The 16,414-nt window shown below is 38.3% G+C and overlaps 1 protein-coding gene across 1 annotated transcript in view; it reads right to left on the bottom strand.

The window, feature by feature from the left end:
• Positions 1-16,414, bottom strand: part of DNAI3 (dynein axonemal intermediate chain 3) — a 120,115-nt gene that overhangs the window by 61,447 nt on the left and 42,254 nt on the right. The window contains exons 4-5 of the mRNA XM_074221776.1: positions 626-807; positions 192-296 (exon numbers count right to left, since the gene is read on the bottom strand). Of these exons, the coding sequence (XP_074077877.1) occupies positions 192-296; positions 626-807 (287 nt within the window). The remainder of the gene's footprint in view (positions 1-191; positions 297-625; positions 808-16,414) is intronic.

Consider the following 16,414-nt stretch of genomic DNA (forward strand, 5'->3'; position numbering starts at 1 on the left):
CAAAGAGCAATTGCTTCCCAGGTTGACTTTTTTCCTGACATTTAGAAGATGATTCCCAGAGGAGTAGTGACATTCATACAAGTAGGTCATGAGCTAGTGCGTCACATTGCCAATTAGGAACTGGTTCAGCCTATTGATATGACTTCCCCAGACTGTGAAATAGTCCAGATAAGGTTTGGTGATGTGCTTACCTTTAAAATGCTTTCCTTGGCCTCTTCAGTTCCAATAAGATAAAAGTTCTGTCCATATTTGAACTCTTTATCATAAACAACCAACAGTTCTTCTCCAGGATATTCCTATATGAGTAAGATCAAAAGAGAAAGCCTCATGCTTCTATGCCAATCTGTTGTCTTGGTGGCTAATAGGTAAACTGAGATTTGTCCAGTTATCAAAGATTCTAAGAGTCATCTTTGACAAAAGACAGTGTTTAAAACTCCCATATCTCAATTGTTTTATAAACCTTAGAGAGATAAATATGATTCCTCCAAAGGAATCATTTCTCAGTGTCCCATTTTGGCTTTCTGAATTCTCCTATTTTGATATTTTAAACAAGATCTGGGAAGCCTCTGGAAGGATACTCTTACAGAAGGTTTGATAAGCCAATAAAAAGGGACTCTTTACAAACCAGCACGATTTTTTTGACTGGGTGGAAATCAGATACTCCAGCTCTGTTCTTGAAGTCTTGGAGTATATCCTCTTTTTTGATAAGCTTATTGGGGTGTTCTTCTGTGACATCTTCTTCAGGTCTCAGATTAAATATTTCCTGGGTCTTAGTGGTAAGTACCAGAGGAAAAATCTCTGGGTGACCTAGAAATGGCAAAGTGAAATTTGACATTAACAAAAGCAATTATTGACAAGCCAAAAAATAGGAAATATGTATCGATGGCTTCAAATTGTTTGCTTCTCTAAATAATGCAGATTTTATTTTCCTTTGTCACTTTTAGAGATAAGGAATACATTTGTGATTTCATCAATAAGGGAATTCCCTAGACTAAGAAACTCCTTTTTTTTTTTCAGAATAGGTTGGCACCTTCCTTGCCACTTAGAGAGGTGCTCTGAGTATTGAAAGATTTGGTGACTCACTCAGGGTCACACAACTCAGTCACACCTGGGCAAGGTTTGCCCCTCCCCAGGTCTTTCTAGTTGTGTATTTCACTATCAACCATTCTACACTGCCTCTCAAATTATAAAAATTTTAAATTATAAAAATGTTATATGTTCAGTCATAGTCTTGTAAGGATATATATCTAAAATATATACATGTATATACATATAAACTTCCCTATAAACATTATATATTCTCATGAATTTATTTGAGAAAAATACAGATGAAGAAATTGAGGCAAACAGAGGTCAAGTGATTTACCAAAGATCTCATAGCTAGTACATGTCAAAGGGTGGATTTGAACCCAAATTCAAACACACACACATGCACACTCTCTGTCTGTCTGTCTGTCTGTCTCTCTCTCTCTCAAACACATTTATATAACCTGACTCTAGCCTCTGTCAGCTGTTCCAGCTGCTCATGTACCCTCCTCATAAATGCCTTTTCATCCATGGACCCTTAGTCACATGTGGGAGAGTGTATACCAGGCTTAGGATGGGGAAGGCAAGAGGAGCCTTTTATCATTCATTCTTTTGTTATCATATTTGATTAAATGCCTTTGCTTTGAAATGATTGGTTATCCCCTGGTCTACTGTTTCCATATCTGTGGTGATTCATAAAACTATGGTTTTTGAGGAGATAAGCTCCAGAGAGCACCTTGAAGCTGAGGGAACCTTGCATGGAGAAGCCACTGTTGGAATCCAGTTGCTACACGTACTTAAAAATCCTACAAAATTCTGACAAACGTACCTACAGAAAAAATCTTTGTTCAACAAGCAGCCAGATGTTGGCAGGTCAACAAACACTTATTAGGCACCTATCAGATACAGGATTGGGCTAAGTTCTGGGGAACACCAAGGACTTTCATTCTGCCTGGGACACAACATATTCATATAAAGGATCACTCAATCAGCAAATATTTATTTAACATTTACTGTATGCTAAATGAAGAGGATACAAATAAAAAATAGAATACTCCTTGCCCTCAAGGAGCTTACATTCTAATAGAGGAGATGTAACTATATATAACTACAGTATTTGTATATTTAGTATGTAATACATACATATACATATATATATCTATATATCTATATCTATATATATATAAATATGGTAAACTACAAAGAGTCTCCTGTAGAAGGCAGTACTTGTACTAAGTCATCAAAAAGCCAGGAATTTTAAGAGGCAGAGGGGAGGAGGGAAAGCTTCTTATGCAAAAGACACAGCCCTAGTAAAGGTGTGGAGAGGGGAAATAGAATATCATACCTGAAGAATAGCAAGGGGGCCATTGGCTGTATTGTAGCACAATGGAAGAAAGTAAGGGATAATAAGACTGAAAAAAAGAAAAGAGATCAAGTTGTAAAAAGCTTCCCATACCAAATGGAGCAGTTTATATTTGATCCTAGAGATAATAGGAAGCTATTGGAGTTCATTGAGTAGGAGAGTGACTTGGGCCTACATAGAGTGGGCTGGAACTGAATCTTGGGCCTGGAAGACCAATTGGGATTATTGCAATAGTCTAGGCAAGACATGGTAAAGGAGAATAGCTAGGAGGCACAGTGGATAATGCACTGACCCTGGAGTCAGGAGGACTTGAGTTCAAAACCAACCTCAAATACTTAATAATAACTTAGCCGTGTGACCTGGGCAAGTCACTTAACCCCATTGCCTTGCAAAAAAAAAAAAAGTTAAAGTTCTGAATTCAGAGACTGTGCTCATATGAATAGAAATAAGATGACACCTAAAAGACATGAGGTAGAAATAGAAACAAGATTTGGAACTTAGTGGTTATGTGGGTAGAGTGAGTGAGGAGTTGGGGGTGATCCTGAGATTGTGTCCAGAAGAGAACATTGCTCCCAATAGTAATTAGGAAGTTCAAGAGAGGTGTAGGTTTGGGGTGTGGGGGAGCAAAGGAGTTCTATTTTGGCCATGTTTAGTTGGAGATGCCTATAGGACATTTGATATACAGTAGGCAATTGATGACCAGGACTGGAACTCAAGAGAGAAACTGGGAATAGTTGTATAGACTTGGGAGCCACTTGCACAGAATTGATAATTAAACCAATTGAGAGCTCATAGCATTATCAGGTGAGAAAATGTAGAGAGAAATCAGTCTAGAGGTTAAGGGTACACCTGGGGTTAGGAAGTGTGACCTGAAGATCTAGCAAAAGAGACCAAGAGGAGAATGAAGAGAGAGCAAGGTCATGAAAAAATCAAATTAAAGAGAATCTCTAGAGAGTACAGGTCATCAATAGTGTTGAAGGCTACAGAGAAATCAAGAGGAATGAGAACTGAGAAAATGAGATTTGGAAATCCAGAGAGTAAATTTGGAAAAGTCACATCAGGTTGAATAATAAGGTTGGAAGTCAGACTGGGGAGAAAAGAGGAAAGATGATGATGTAGATGACTTTTTCAAAGAGTTTAAGAAGGAAAAAAGATGTTGTATGTTGATAGTATGATCTGAGTATTTTTGAAGGATGAAAGAGATGTGAACAGTTTTCTAAGAAAGGGAAAGAACTATTGGATAGGGAAAGTTTAAAAAGGAGGAGATGGGCAGGGATAGGATCAAAGATACACATAAAAGGATCGATGTTGGTAAAGAGAAAGAGCCACATTTTCATTAAAGACTTTCATAAAGGAGGAAATAGTGAAGAATAAAGTCAGGGTAATGTGAGGTGAAGAGAAAGAGAGAAACTTTGCAGAGAACTGTCTTATTTTTTTTGGTGAAGTGTAAAGTGAGGCCTTCAGTTGAGAGAGTGAAGTGGGGCTGTGGGAGGTTTGAGGAAAGAAAAAGAATGCAAATCAACTCGAGATAAAATGAATTGTTCTACTGTTGTGAAGGTCCAGTTTAGATTGTACAAAACAAGTTTGCAGTGTATCCAGTTGCTATGGTTTTGTTTTTTCTTCTAATAACATTGTTCAGAAAAGTAAAAGTGAAGGCCATAGAGTAATTCAGATTTGGGGCATGAATGGTAATTGGACAAGGGAATAAGGGATTAGATGGTATAAGATAGTGAAGATGTGAATTGGTTCTTCAAGAAATGGGGATTGAAAAGGGAGAAGAGAATAGCTTTAATGGAGGAGATGAGAAAAGTACAAAGGAAGGAAGGGCTTGGAGGTCATGTTAAAGGTCAGAGATGATAATAATCAGCCATGATTTGGACAAAAGTTCTTTAATATTAAAGTGGAAGGTTATTGCATTAACCCAAGTGAGACGTGATTCAGACCTGAACTAAAGTTGTCGCCATATGGAGAGAGAAAAGAATGGTGGGGAGAGATGATTTATAAAGACAGAATCAATGACATTTGATAAATGATTGGATCTGAGGAGTAAGAGTAAAACACTGAGAGAGATTCCAAAAGGGAAATGCTTCACCTAGAGTATATTGGAATCAACTTAAACTAGCTTAGCAAAAGTTAAGTGTTAAAGCTAGAGCCAGGGGTGGCTAGGTGGTGCAGTGGATAGAGCACCCTCCCTGAGGTCAGGAGTACCTGAGTTCAAATCCAGCCTCAGGCACTTAATAGTTGCCTAGCTGTGTGGCCTTGGGCAAGTCACTTAACCCCCTTGCCTTGCAAAAAAATAAAAAGTCAGAGCCAAAAGACAGAAAACAGATGCCATTTGCCAAAAAGTGTTCTGCAGTGTCATGAAAGATGTCTTGAATACAAATAAAAAGGATTTTCTATTAATCTATTGATAGTTGGAGTTTTCAAATGTTCCTATTGGCAGAAGATATTTTATTGATTGTACCAGATAACAGACTACTTATAAAGCCTCCTTTGTGATATCCACAATAATGTATAAAAGATCGGTACAATCACCTCCACTTTAAAAAAAGAATGAAAAATGTATTTTGCCTATACTAAAATATGCAGTATTGTCGTAGGCTTGGGTGAATAATGACTTGGACCTAGAATTTTTAAAAGATGTGTGTGTGTATATTACATATATATATATATATATATATATACACATACACATATATATATTCTTTTATTTATTTGGGGGGGGATGTTTTGCAAGGCAATGGGGCAATGGGGTTAAATGACTTGCCCAAGGTGACATACAACTAGATAATTATTTAGTGTCTGAGGTCAAATTTGAACTCAGTACCTCTTGACTCCAGGGCCTGTGCTCTATCCACTGTGCCAACTAACTGTCCCTCTATGTATGTTTTTAAAAATGAAATGAAAGTTCTTTTTTTAAATGAACAAAAAATCAATTTTCTCTTCTATTCTACCATTACTAGAGGGGAGAAAAGGATTTACGAATATGAAAAATGAAGTAAAACAAATTTTTGCATTGACTATGTACCAAAAAATAATGTCATATTGTACACCCTGAGGCCATCATCTCTCTGTCTGGAGGTTTGTCAGTCCTCTTAAATTATAGTTGGTCAGAGTTCAAAGTCTTTCAATTTTATATTTTTACAGTATTTTGGGGCAGTAAAGAGTGTTGGGCCTGAACTCAGACTCATCTTCTTGAATTCAAGCACTTGGTAGCTGTGTGACCCCTAGGCAAGTCACTTAACCTTATTTGCCTCAGTTTCCTCATTTGTGAAATAAATTGGAGAAGGAAGTTGGTGAACCCCTCTGGTATATTTGCCAAGAAAATCTGAAAAGGGGTCATGAACAGTCAGATATCATTGAAATGATCCAACATAACAGCAGCAGGAACAATATTTTTGCTTTTTTTGAAGATGTTCTCTTCCCTCTGCTTATTTCCTTACTTCTCGCTGCATTAGTTCATTCAGGTCTTCCCAGGACTCTCTGAAACCATTTCTTTCATCATTTCTTATGGCACAATAGTATTCCATTACATTCACAGACTACTGATTAACAATTCTTCATTTGTTAGATATTTCCTTTAGTTTCCAGTTCTTTGTTACTATAACAGGAGTTGCTATCTATCTATCTATCATCTATCTATCTATCTATCTATACACACACATACATACTCATATATATATATATATATAAATAGAGAGAGAGAGAGAGAGAGAGAGAGAGAGAGAGAGAGAGAGAGAGAGATCTAGGAATCTTTTTTTTTTAATTTTGCAAGGCAATGGGTGCCTTGCCCAAGGCCACACAGCTAGGTAATTAGTAAGTGTCTGAGGCCAGATTTGAACTCAGGGAATCTTGATTCCAGGGCCAGTGCTCTATCCCTTGCACCACCTAGCCGCCCCATATATATATATATATATATATATATATGTATATATATATATATATATATGAACAAAGATTATATGTATATAATGTTTGTTCATATGATGGACTTAGAACTGATGAGAAAATCAGGGTGGTTTACATTTTAGAAACTTGTATAATGCTTTCAATCATTCCAAAGTTTAAGATTTTCTTGTAAAAGATCATATTTTTTTTACACTAACCTTCTTGTGATGTTGCTGTATTATGGCAAATCGTGGCAAACCATGATCTTAGAAAAATGTAATTATAAATAATCCAGAGGTCAATGGACAGACACATAGTATGTCTAATCATGTTTCAAAAGATAACTTGCAAGTGAATATTGGTATAAAAATAAAGGTTGTATATAATTAGAAAAGGAGATGGCTAAAAACACTCTTTTCCTAATGTCTTAATACAATTTTAATATAAAATTAACAACCAGGGGAAATTCAAAGATGTCACAGAACAGGCAGAAGTTTTCTGAGACCAACCTCAGCATTGTATGGATTCTATGTACATGGGCATTTCTGGTGGCTCCCTTTTCTCCTCACATCTCCCCACATTCTCTCCTACATCCCTCCTACTATCTTTTGCAAATTTCCAGCTACTTGATCCCTAATTCAGCTCTAGGTTCCCCAAAACTTCAAGGCTCAGGATGAATATTCCTAGAGATGACTGGGCTTAACTATCCATGCCATTAAGTAGTTTTTTGTCACATTGTGTCATGGACTAGCTTAATTGCTCAAAAAAAATCGAAATTTGGTTACCAAAAATGGCAGCCATCACTGCATTTTCCTACTTTGGAGGGACTGTTGTATATACTGATATTCATTAAAATTTCCATTCTCTTTGTACAAATGGACAGGTGGCAATTTAGTTGTTAAAACTCCAGATAATTTTCAAAAAGTGTCATTTTTAGAGTCCTAAATTATGTCCTGCACTCATAAAGTTGAGTGCCAGATGCGTTGTGGTGAGACTGAAATGAGATGATTTAAACATTATGTAAACTTTAAAGTTATATAAATTTGTGTTGGTTTAACAGAATTAGTGTGTGGAGTGGCTGCCATAAGGGAACTATCCCCTGATATTGGGACCACTGGAACTATTTTCAGGAAAGGATCATAGGAACACCTTGGTCATCTAGTCAACTTTCTCATTTGTATAGGTGAGAAACTGAGGCTCAGTGACCAGTCCAGAGGTACGTAGTTAGGAAGTAGCTAAGCCAGGATTTAAACTCAGGTCTTCTGAATAAAAACCTAGGACCTAGATTTTCACTGCAGCCCATTGAGCTCCCCAATTCTCAAGCTGATAGATCATTATATAACACCTGTAGTAGTCTATTTAGCTCATTTTAAGGGAGGGGGAGGCAATATAATGATAATATAATGTGGATCATTGGTTTCCTTCTCTTCACACTGAGAAAGTTTATTTTAGATAAAAAGTTTGGAGTTTAGTCACAATCATTTTGTATCTTCAGTTAGTCAAAAATAAATTCTAATATCTAAGAAGTTGTGTTCTCTCTGCCTAATTTCACATTGAGAGACAAACACAAGCACACACATATACAGAGATAGAGACAGACATGAAGAGATAGAGAGACAGATGATAGAGAGATATACAATTAATTTTAGTTTATTGGCAATAGCTGGGTAATGAAACAATCTGATTTCATTATAGAGTCTGTCATTATAGGTAGGCCCAGGAGGGCAAGTTGGGGAAATAGCTACCTTTTCCTTTGGACTTTTATTAGCCTAGATCATCTTCTTCATGGTGCATGGGACCAACGACTCTCCCCAGTATTTCCTTTTTCTGCCACAACTAAGCCCTCCCTTTGCTCCATGACCCTTCCAAGTTCTTGAAACCAGTTCAGAATCTCTCCTTTAATCATCCTTATTTTACACGAAATGCTTCACTTAGAGTAAACTGGAACCAACTTAAACTAGCTTAGCAAAAATTAAGTGATAAAGTTAGAGCCCAAAACCAGAGCTTGATTTATCTTTTTGTTGAAAATTAAACTTAAAAGGGTTTCCTATAGGTCCAAGGAGGTCTTATCTACCCTTCTAATTTTAATGGGTTAAATCTCACATAATAAAACCAAGACTGTATGGAAAGAAGGATTATTTAATGAGGGCTTATAAGCACATGGATTTTCAGAAATTTTTCTAGTTTGATACAAATATGAAAATTTATTAAAATCATTTCCATAAACTGAGAATAAAAATTTTAAATAACAAGCCTAAGGACCCAGACCCATGAATATTCAAAATAAGATGTAATCAGATTATAAATCAGTAATCTTCCTTGAACTTCACTGGGTCTAATTGACATGAGGACACATAGCCTACCATTTCTAAACCAGGTTAATAATAACAATTTTAGTTAGCCTTTATATAGTGCTTTAAGCTTTGCAAAGTTCATTATAGATATTATTCCATTTTGTCCTCACCACATCCCTGGGATATTATTATTCTCATTTTCCAGAGGAGGAAACTGAGGCAGAAAAGTTAAGTGACTTGCCCAGGGTAAACTAATAAGTATCCAAGGTCATTTTTGAACTCAGATCTCCATGACTCCAAGACCAACACTCTATCCAACGGAAGAGGGAACGAGGAGAAAGTTCTGCTGCCATCTTGCTTCTGACTTCCAGAAAAGACAAAACCAGAATGCTTTGTCCAACTGGGGAATAAGACGCAGAGCTTGGAGCTAATGGTAGGGAGGTATCATGATACCTCCTACCCCTTTCCAAAGAGGTAGGAGGTAACAAGATGTCACTGTAGACTCTGGCGCCTTGGGGCGAGCAGGAAATTATAAACTGAAGTCAGCTGTGATGCACTTGGTCACTACATTTTTCCAGAGAAAGGGAAAATCAACTTGAGGAAGGAGAAACAGGAGCTAGAAAAGGGAGCTACCAATGAAACAAGTTATCTCGTAGCCCTGAGCCAGAAAAGAGTATAGGCCTTAGAGAGGGGCATTTTGATTTTCTATCAAGTTCTGATCAGCTCAGCATTCCTCCCAGAAGGGACAGGAGGATAATTTAAGATTTATTTGTTTGTTTTCAGAAGTTGTCAGAGACAATTGAATCCTCAATACTTCTCACAGAAAAGATCAGGCAATGTCCCCACCCATGGTAATGAATTCATGATTTCCAATGCTTCTTCAGATTTTAGGTTAATCCAGATTTGGGCTGAACTAATGGTTTTGAAAAGCCTGTTCATGCTCCCCTGCTTCCATGGCACATCTGTCATACTTCTTTAACCTGGTAAATAGCATGCCCACTTTCAAGTTGTAATTAGCTGGGCCTTCTATAAAACACATCCCGACTTCTGTAGAGAATTGAGTTTTGCTAACAACTTAGCTGTCATTTTGTCTGCCGTATGGATAGCTACCTCATGTTATTCTAGCCAGGATCATTTAGTGTTCATCTACAAGGACAATTCAGATTCAGATTTTTTTTTCTTTCATTAGCATCTTCCTAACAACTTGTACACTTTTCCTTAGTCATCTTCCCTTATTTCCGAGAAAAAAGAATATTTATCGAGTAGGAGTTTTCTGGTACGTCTCTTGAAGGCTATACTTTGCTTGAGCAGTCATCCCTACGGTCCTAGGGGTTAGGGCTTGGACAACCTCTTCAGATTATTCACACCTTGGAGTCTTCGATGCAGTTTGTTTTCTTTGAAATTATCTGTTTGACCAAGTGTTCAAGGGAACAATGAATTTACCATTAAAACAGTGTTAAGTCATGAGTCTAAGTAACCTCCTTGATTAAAATGGGCAATCTGACTCAACTGGTTTGTAATGAAAACTTCCCTTTAGTTCAAGAAAACTACTGGCACCTTAATTGTTCTATAAGTTATTTTCATTTCCCAAATTTCCATAGCAAGAATCTCAGCCTGGACGTCATGTGTATTCATCATATCAGAGCTATGTTAGAGGAGAGTCTTGGCAGATGGGCACACGCACACATACACATGTATACAGACACCTTCGCTGATGCAGACATCCCCAAATGTTGAAGATCTCTAATTTCACAGGAGTTGAGAGCTAAAAAAAGATACCGATTCATACTGGAACAAAAATCTCCTCTACAGCACACCCAACAAAGCAGGTCCTCTTTGCTCTAAAAGACCTCTAGGGTGCCTAGTATGTATTAAATGATTTATAATTATCTCACTGGATTCTTACAAATACCCTGGAAGATGGGGACTATTATAATCCTCATTTTACAATGGAGAAAACAGAAGCAAACAGATTAAATAATTGTCTAGGGTCACAAAGCTAGTGTTTGAAGCCAGATTTGGAGTCTTCCCAACTCCAGGTCCAGCATCTTCTCCACTGCAATAGGCAGTCCACTACTTCTAAAAGCTACTTCCAGAACTTGCCCATTCTGCTTTTGGACCATGATCATAAAATGACTTGTCTATGGCTTCTGAAAGCATGTCTTTTTTTAGACAATGTGAGCATAAGATCAAAGACAACTCCTGATTTGGTCTCAGAGACTGGGGTTGTCCCAAGATGCATTGACTGATTTGGACTGACCTCTCAGTGCCTCCAAGACAGAAACTGCCTCCAATTTGGTTTGGTTGATGAGAACTCTTGGGAGGACTGTGTTTTGGTTTCAGAGAAAGAAATCAAAGTTATCAATAATCACAGGAACTCTCTAATGAATTAGTAGAGAAAGACAAATAAAAACCATTTGGAGGCACCACCTTACATTCATCACTTTAGCTCAGATGATAAAAAGGAAAATGACAATTAGAGTGGACATGGAAAAAATGGTACATTAATACTGGTGGAATGTGAAATAGTCCATCTATTTTGGAGAATGGCTTGGAAATATCATCAAAGTATTATAAAAATGTCCATATCATATCCTTTAACCCAGAACAGTTTTCTGAGCACAAATAAGGAGCAAAAGATCTGAGAGCATACTTTCCTGGCCCAAGAATGGTGGTAGCCAAGGCAGGGCAATGATAGAATCCAAGAGTTTTCATAGAACAACACAACAAAGGCAGACATGTGTGTACCCATGTGGCCCCTGTGTCAAGAAGGGAGGAATTTAATTAATTTAGAAGGAACATTTTTTGGATAATGTGAACTTTTAGGTTATTTTGCTAGTAACTCTAGGTTTTAGAGTTTGGCTTTCTGATGTTCTAAAGAAGGATCATTCCAGAGCAATGTGCCCTATAGAGATTGAAGAGAATGCTGGTTCAAGTGCTCTTGCAACTAGAGAAACAGTAAATCACTATATCCATGCAATGGAGAAGGTAGCAGACTAGTGCTTTGCTCTCTACTTTATTTTGAGTGATGTGGACATTGCAGGTCATTTGGGATAGGATTGCCAATGTGATGGTCCCAAAGTGTGTGCCTTCCAGGAGGAGTCCAAAGCACTATGAGTCTGAGAAGAAATGTGTAAGACAAAGGGATTTTACTGAAATGTCAAAGAGTTGCTCTAATAGAAAGACAAAATTCAGTTCCTTTTTGAGGAGAGTTTGATAGGTTTTTCAATATTTGATGTGTTTTCTCTATCTTTGCAAATTTTCTGTGAGATGAAATAAAGGCTACTCCATATTTGATTTGTAGGTATAATAAGGACTGCCTGAATGAGATCTGAGAGCTGACCACAAAATTCCTAGCCATTATCAGTCTTCACTCTGTTATGCCCATCTGAGAAAGTCTAGGCATGAACTCTACCCTGAGTTTATAAAGTGATTTTCATAGAGCAATTCCAAGTGGAGACACTAAGCCAAAGAGGGAAAATGACCTTCTTAAAACTAACCTCATGATTGAACCCAGCATATATGACCCCAGAGTTGGGGGGGGGGGGGGGGCTTGGACCATGAGTTACAAGTCATTAAAAGACTGGAGTAAGAGTTTAAGACAATTATAGAGGAGATGCCACAAAGCTCAACAGGACTTACTTTCTTTAGTGTGGGCGTTTTTCGATGTTCCATTTATTAAGCTCCATGATGATGTGACGGCAATGGAGGATAATAAGTATAGTCTTATTATAAAAGGCACTTCAATAAATTTTAAGTATGTAAGACTCTTTAACTGAGATTGGCATCTATGATTGCATGTTCCTAGGCTGCTTCATAATAGCAGCGTGCTGGCAGAGAACTTATCAACTAATTTATGTCTGCTTTGATTTTTGGAGCATGGGACAGTCTTTACTTCACCCCACAGAAGGGAAAGAGAATGGAATAAACATTTATCTATATGGGGCCTGCAACCTGCAGGACCCTTGTGTTAAGCATTTTACAAATATTATCTCATTTAATCAAAAAACGCCCATGCTGCAAGGGACTCACAGAAGATAATAAACAGATACAAAAAAGTCTTCCCATCACTTCCCCTGGGAAGGGAACTGAACCTGGAAATGCTATCAGAGCAACCCTTTGAAATTCCCAGTAAGAATGCCTCTTTCTTCTCTGCTGTGGTTAAATTTTCCTTTCTTTCCTATTACATAATGCCCCTTATAACCTGGGTCTTCTTCCCAACATTAAATCTGCCTTCTCTCTCCGTCCCTTTGGCAGGTATGGGGGGGCTAGGGGGGAGGAAGAGGTGATGGTAGTGAGAAGAGACCCCCTCTCTTTTTTTTTTTTACATCCCCAAACTGGTTTCATGGGCAGAGCTGTTAACTGGGGCTGGTTAAGGTTCATTCGAGGTACTGTTGTGGCAACGTATGCTTTTTTTACCTTGGCAACTGAAGACCACAATCTTCATGTCACATGGAGGCCCACGGTTTGGGGAGGGTCTGGAAACACAGGTAGGGAAAAGGAGAGAACAGACAGCCCTCCCTCTCAGTATGACTGCTTCCAACAAACAAGGTGGGCAGTGGAGAGGAGGGAAGGGAAGGAGAATTGCAATGCTTTGCCTGGTCAATTAAATCCCACTCTCTTTCCAAATCAGAGAGTGATTCATCTGAATCCCCATGAGAAAATGTGTTCTGAGTTCCAAACAACAAATTTACAGATAAACTTCTGGAACATAGTTAATTCTTAATCTGAGGACTGCCTGCCTATCTCACCTGTCTCTCCAACCAGTTCTCCCCAACTCTCCCCAACACACCCCGTCTACTGTAGGTGCTTCATCATGGCACATGGACTGGATTGGATTGGATGTGCAGCCTTGCCTTAGTATCTCTAACACTATCAGGGGTTCAGTAAATGCTTACTGATGGATGGGCTGATGGCGTCTTTGGAAAAAACCAACTCTTCAAAATTCTGCAGTCGAGTTTGGCTCAGAGCAGTTTTGCCTCTACTGGCCACTGGGTGGAGCCCAAGGGCTGTCTGGAGAAGATGCCTCTCACATGGACCCAATGTTTTTCAGAGAAAAATAAGGACCGCCATGTTCCCAAGGCAGGAGGCAATTACCCAGAGCTCATTTTTCATTTCACCCCAGTTCGTTTCATTCTATAATCCCAATACTCTCCCCCCAAAAATTCTCTCTCTGCGCATAGATTGCTGAGGCACCTATTATGATTCCTGTTAAATGTACTTTTCTCCCTTAACAATAATCAGATGAAGGGAACATTTCCAAAGCTGAAATCAAATGGCAAGGACTCTTCAGTTAACAGACAGTCCAAGTACATGGCCTCTCTCCCCACCAAGCTTCCAACACCCAAACTCCAAAAGATTAGATTTGCATCTTTGACCATCTCCCCACGCACCCATCCACGGGCTCCTGCCTAACCCACTGGAGACCGCTGCCCTCTGAAGGCCCCCCAAAGAGGAGCCATGGGGCTGTTCCACAGGAGGGGAGAAAGCAAAAAGGACCAACATCACCTCAAACAGTTACTGACAGAGATGATGAAGAAATTAGTGCTCTAATAGGGCATCAGACCGGAGAAGGCCTGTCCTATCGGCCAACAGTGACCATACACATGAAGACCACTCTTCAAAAGGGAAAAGAGAGACATTGGTTCTTGCTAATGTATTGCCAGGAGATCCAGTGAGTTGTAAAAACCATTCCACAGAGCTGGAAGAATGCTACTTATCTCCCAGGTGACCAGGGAGGATTAAAGCCCCCAGAAATGAGGGATAAACAGAAACTCTGACCCGCAAATTCCTGGGGTGGATGTGACCCAGGAAAGAGAGTTATGTAAGTGGAACCAATTTGTTCCATTGCTAAGGATTTTCACAATACAGCATTAAAACATTACAACAACACTGCAGGTACTTTAAGGTATACACACTTAAATATATTTACATATATCTTACATATAACTACATATTATTTAATAAATGGTAAAATGAAGGAGATTATTAAGGTCTTTTTCAATCTCTAAATTGTGTAATTCTAGGATTTTTCTTCAAGGGTTCATAATCTGGAACTGGGAACTTGTGATAGACAGACAAAAAGATGGATGAATGGATGGATAGATGGATGGATAGATAGATGAGGCAGAAGATTCATAAACATATAGGTAGAAACAAACATGCATACTTAAGAGATATAGATTGATAAATACATAGCTAAGAGATAACTTGTATTTCAATAGATTTGGTTTCCTTATTAAGCCAATATATTCTATTTTGTGCCTTTAAAAACAGGATTCTGAGAAGGGGTTCCAAGGCACAAAACTGGTTAGGAATTCCTGCTGTAGAATACGACCTTATATTTTAAAATCATGCTCTGGCTATTGATTTAAACACAACTTTTCCCCCCTCAGGCAGAGGAATATGAATGGTCTTGGTGTGTTTCCCAACAAGGTGTTGACTTTATCTTATCTATTCATCAGTACTCACATATGATTAACACTGTACTGGCTAAATAAATTTAAATGATATTTGATTCCAGAGAAATAAGGAAAGGACTGCAAACCTAAAGGAAAGAAAAGGAAAAAAAGAAACAGAACAAGTTCAAAGATACATTAAAAGCAAGGGAAAAGGAAGGAATAGGATAATTCATAGACCCAGAACCAGTTCTATATGTAGACAAGGTAGTTGGCCATCCACGAAGTGGGATTTGAGGAATGCTAAAAGAACAGCCTGCCTCCATGTCTCTCTTATTAGACTTAAATTCTCACCCATTCTTAATAGGTTTTCAAATTTTGAAATATTTTTCCTTCTTTTTGATGTTGAGTTCAGACTGGAAAATAAAATAAAAAAGGAAAAGATTGACCAAGAAAAAAAAGAGATCTTTGCCTACTATAAGCCACATGGAATATATCCATGTTACTTTAAGTATCTTCCAGACGAGAAATTCTTCCAGTTGGATCTGTGGATGGATTTCATGTTGTCTGTGGACCTGAAGGGGAAAATATCAGGTATTTATTTTCCTCAACCTTCATGACTTAAATATGTTATTTCCTTCAGTTATGAATGTAGGCAGCAAACAAGTTTCTGAGGAGGCAAACTGGAGTTTCCACAGACTGTCTAAAGGAGGGCCAGGTATACTAAGGTGAGGAAGGAACACTTCTCTAGACCTTTTCTATTACAAATGCAACACAGGTTTGTGATAAACCAAGATAGTTAACTGGCTCTCTGGGCTCTGAGGGATTTAAAAACTATGATAACTGTTGTTTCAATCATGGCCAGAACAAGTCCTGAGTAACTTGATATTCCCCAGGACAAGGAGGCCGTGCATAACATGATGTGGTAATCAAGAGAGAAAGGAAAGGAGATAATCAGTGTGTGGTGCAGGGAAAGAAGAGGCTATTTAGGCAGTTAGATGCCCCAGAGGAGGAGCACTGATCTTAGAATCAAGAGACCTGGGTTTGAATGTGATCTTAAGATACTTACTAGCTGTATAGCCCTTTGTCGTTGTTGTTCATTTGTTTTTTCAGGCATGTCTGACTCTTGGTGACCCCATTTGGGATTTTCTTGGCAAAATGTCTGGAGTGGTTATTTATTTCATTCTCCAGCTCCAGCTCTCCAGGTGAGGAAACTGAGGCAAATGGGCTTAAGTGACTTGGCCAGAGTCACACACACTAGCCAGATTTGAACTGACTATCCACTGCACTGCCTAACTGACCTGTGCAGTCCCAGGAAAATCACTTAACCCAAGACTCAGTTTCTTTATAAAATGAGGATAATAGTAACACCCACTTCCTATGGCAGTTGCAAATATCAAATGAGATTATATAAAATGTCTTACAAACCTAAAAGTGCCATATAC

Source organism: Macrotis lagotis, chromosome 2 (genome assembly GCF_037893015.1).
Source record: "Macrotis lagotis isolate mMagLag1 chromosome 2, bilby.v1.9.chrom.fasta, whole genome shotgun sequence".
Lineage (NCBI taxonomy): Eukaryota > Metazoa > Chordata > Mammalia > Peramelemorphia > Peramelidae > Macrotis > Macrotis lagotis.